Source organism: Rhagoletis pomonella, unplaced genomic scaffold, assembly GCF_013731165.1.
Source record: "Rhagoletis pomonella isolate Grant_MI unplaced genomic scaffold, Rhpom_1.0 Rhpom_scaffold_20606, whole genome shotgun sequence".
NCBI classification, from domain to species: Eukaryota; Metazoa; Arthropoda; class Insecta; order Diptera; family Tephritidae; genus Rhagoletis; species Rhagoletis pomonella.
Window position 1 is genome coordinate 170 of NW_023479121.1, and position 2279 is coordinate 2448.

The 2279-nt window shown below is 37.6% G+C and overlaps 1 protein-coding gene across 1 annotated transcript; it reads right to left on the reverse strand.

Annotated features, from left to right (window-relative positions):
* Positions 1-592: 592 nt before the first annotated feature.
* On the reverse strand, positions 593-1933 carry LOC118732462 (the record flags this gene model as incomplete). Its single annotated transcript, XM_036461595.1, has 1 exon — positions 593-1933. A coding segment is annotated over exon 1 (1341 nt), but the record flags the coding sequence as incomplete, so codon positions are not given.
* Between the last annotated feature and the right edge of the window lie 346 nt (positions 1934-2279).

Here is a 2279-nt window from a genome sequence, read left to right on the forward strand (position 1 = left end):
GCGGGTCGTCCTCGCTTATTTTCTCTTTCAATATATTTCCCACTGTGTTCCTCGTTTTAAATGATGTCTGAATGTCGTACTTATGAAAGAATTTGGCAAGTTTGTAAGATGTCTTTCCTGTGTAAGTTAGAGCTGCCCAAGTTTTTTTATTGTTTTCCTCTTTGCTAGTCTTTTTCGATTTTGTGTCCTTTCTTAACTTCTCCACCAGGCCTCTCCTATATCCGTTATTTTCCGCAATGGCATATATTGTATCCAGTTCCTTCTTGTAGCATTCTTCTGTTAGAGGGGTCCTTTCAAGCCTCGTTATTAGTTGTTTAAATGCTGCATTTTTGTGTTGCTGTGGGTGGTTTGAGCTATTGTGTATAATTGTGTCTGTGGCTGTTGGTTTTCTGTATATTTCGAACTCTATCTTGTTCGTGGTATCGTTTATTTTAATTGTTAAATCCAGATAGTTAATCTTTCTTTCCTCTTCCGTTTCCATGGTGAATTTTATATTCTGGTGTTGTTTGTTGAGATAGTCTAGTATCTGTTTCTCTTTGTTTCCCTCTATTAGACATATTATATCATCGACATATCTCGCGTAGAATTTTACTCCTAGGTTGGTCGATAGGTTTTTCATGTATTTCGCCTCCAGCGTTTGCATGAATACTTCCATGAGTATTCCTGACGTCGGATTGCCCATTCCTAACCCGTTAATCTGTTTATATATCTTATTGTTTAACCGGAAGTAGTTTTGTTTTAATGTGACCTTCAACGCGTTTATTATTTCCGTGATAGCTTCTCTTTTCATTTTTCCCATCAGTATTTCTTGTACGGTCTTTATGGTTTCTATTGTTGGTATCGATGGGTAAAGGTCCTTGATGTCGAATGATACGAATTTAGTGTTTTCGTTGATCTTCAACGATTTCATCTTCTCGATTAGTTCCGTTGTATTTGTAATAGTATATTTATTGCGTAGATCCAGACTATCCTTCAGCAGCGTCTTTAGGTGCTTGGAGAGTCTGTATCCGGGAGCAGACTTGTGATTAATGATAGGTCTCATCGGGGTGCCTGGTTTGTGTGTCTTTGGCAAGGCAATCAACGGACGGACACTCGGGTTCATAAGTGTTAGTCTATATGGTAGATTATCCTTTATTATGGTTGTGCTTTTCTTTATGGTATTCTTTATTGCTGCTTGGTATTCTTCAGTGGGATCTTTTCCCAATTTATTGCACCCTATTTCAGTTATTAGGCTTTCAGTTTTCTCTATGTAATCTTTTTTATCAATTAATACGGTGGTATTGCCTTTGTCTGCTTTTGTGGTTATAACATTGTTTGCCCTTAGCTTTTCTTTGAGCCCTTTTATGGTTTGGTTTTCGTTCTTCTGCTTCCTATTTTTCTTGGCATTTATGTCTTTTTCAATTATGTGCCGACATATGTGTCTGGCGTGCTCCTGTTCTTCAGTTGGAAGCCGTGATATAATAACTTCAGTATCCACGATAGTTTGTTCAAGTTCCCTCTTTTGGTTGTAACTTTCAATGTTGTGTTTGAGGCCTTTTTTTAATAGTTCTGCTTCTTGCTCATTGATGTAAACCTCCGTCAAGTTTACAAATCGGGAGTGGAATTTCTGTTCTGCATCTTTCATGATTTTGTGGTTGCTTTGCTTCGCCCTCAAGTTAACGAGTTTCTTGTTCAACCTTTCATACTTCTTCTTCATGAGTTTTTTATTATTGGCTTTTATTTTCTCTATTATTTCCATCAAAGTTTGGATTGGCAGATGCTCCGCTAACTGTAGGTGGATGGCCAATAGCTCCGCATTTGTATGTTGCTTTTTGGCGTGCAAGTTTTTTAATTCACATTGGATGTAGTTGTTCTCGGCTCTCCTAACAATTTTCTGACTCGCTGCTGTTTTTGATTTCGGTTTCATTTGTGCGTACTTTGGTATAATATTCATAGCAATACATTGTTTATTAAACCAAATATTGGCGTTTGTGTTGTTGATCTTCAGTGAACGTCGTTGGTATACAGTCAATAGTAAGTTGGTTTTGGAATAATAAGCCTGACTGGCATAAATATTTCCTTTTTGGTTGTTGTTGTTTCCGACAGGGTGGGTGTATGATGTATTATGGAACGAATTTCCGTCATCCCTTGTCAAATTTGGTTTGGAGACAAACCGGTTTCGGCGTTGTGCCATCTTCAGTGTCATTTTTCGTTCTGCATAATTTTTGTTGGTTGCTCGTATTTATACTCCTCGTTAACTACCTCTTTCTTTTGTTAGGTACGTCTTTTTAGTTTTGCAG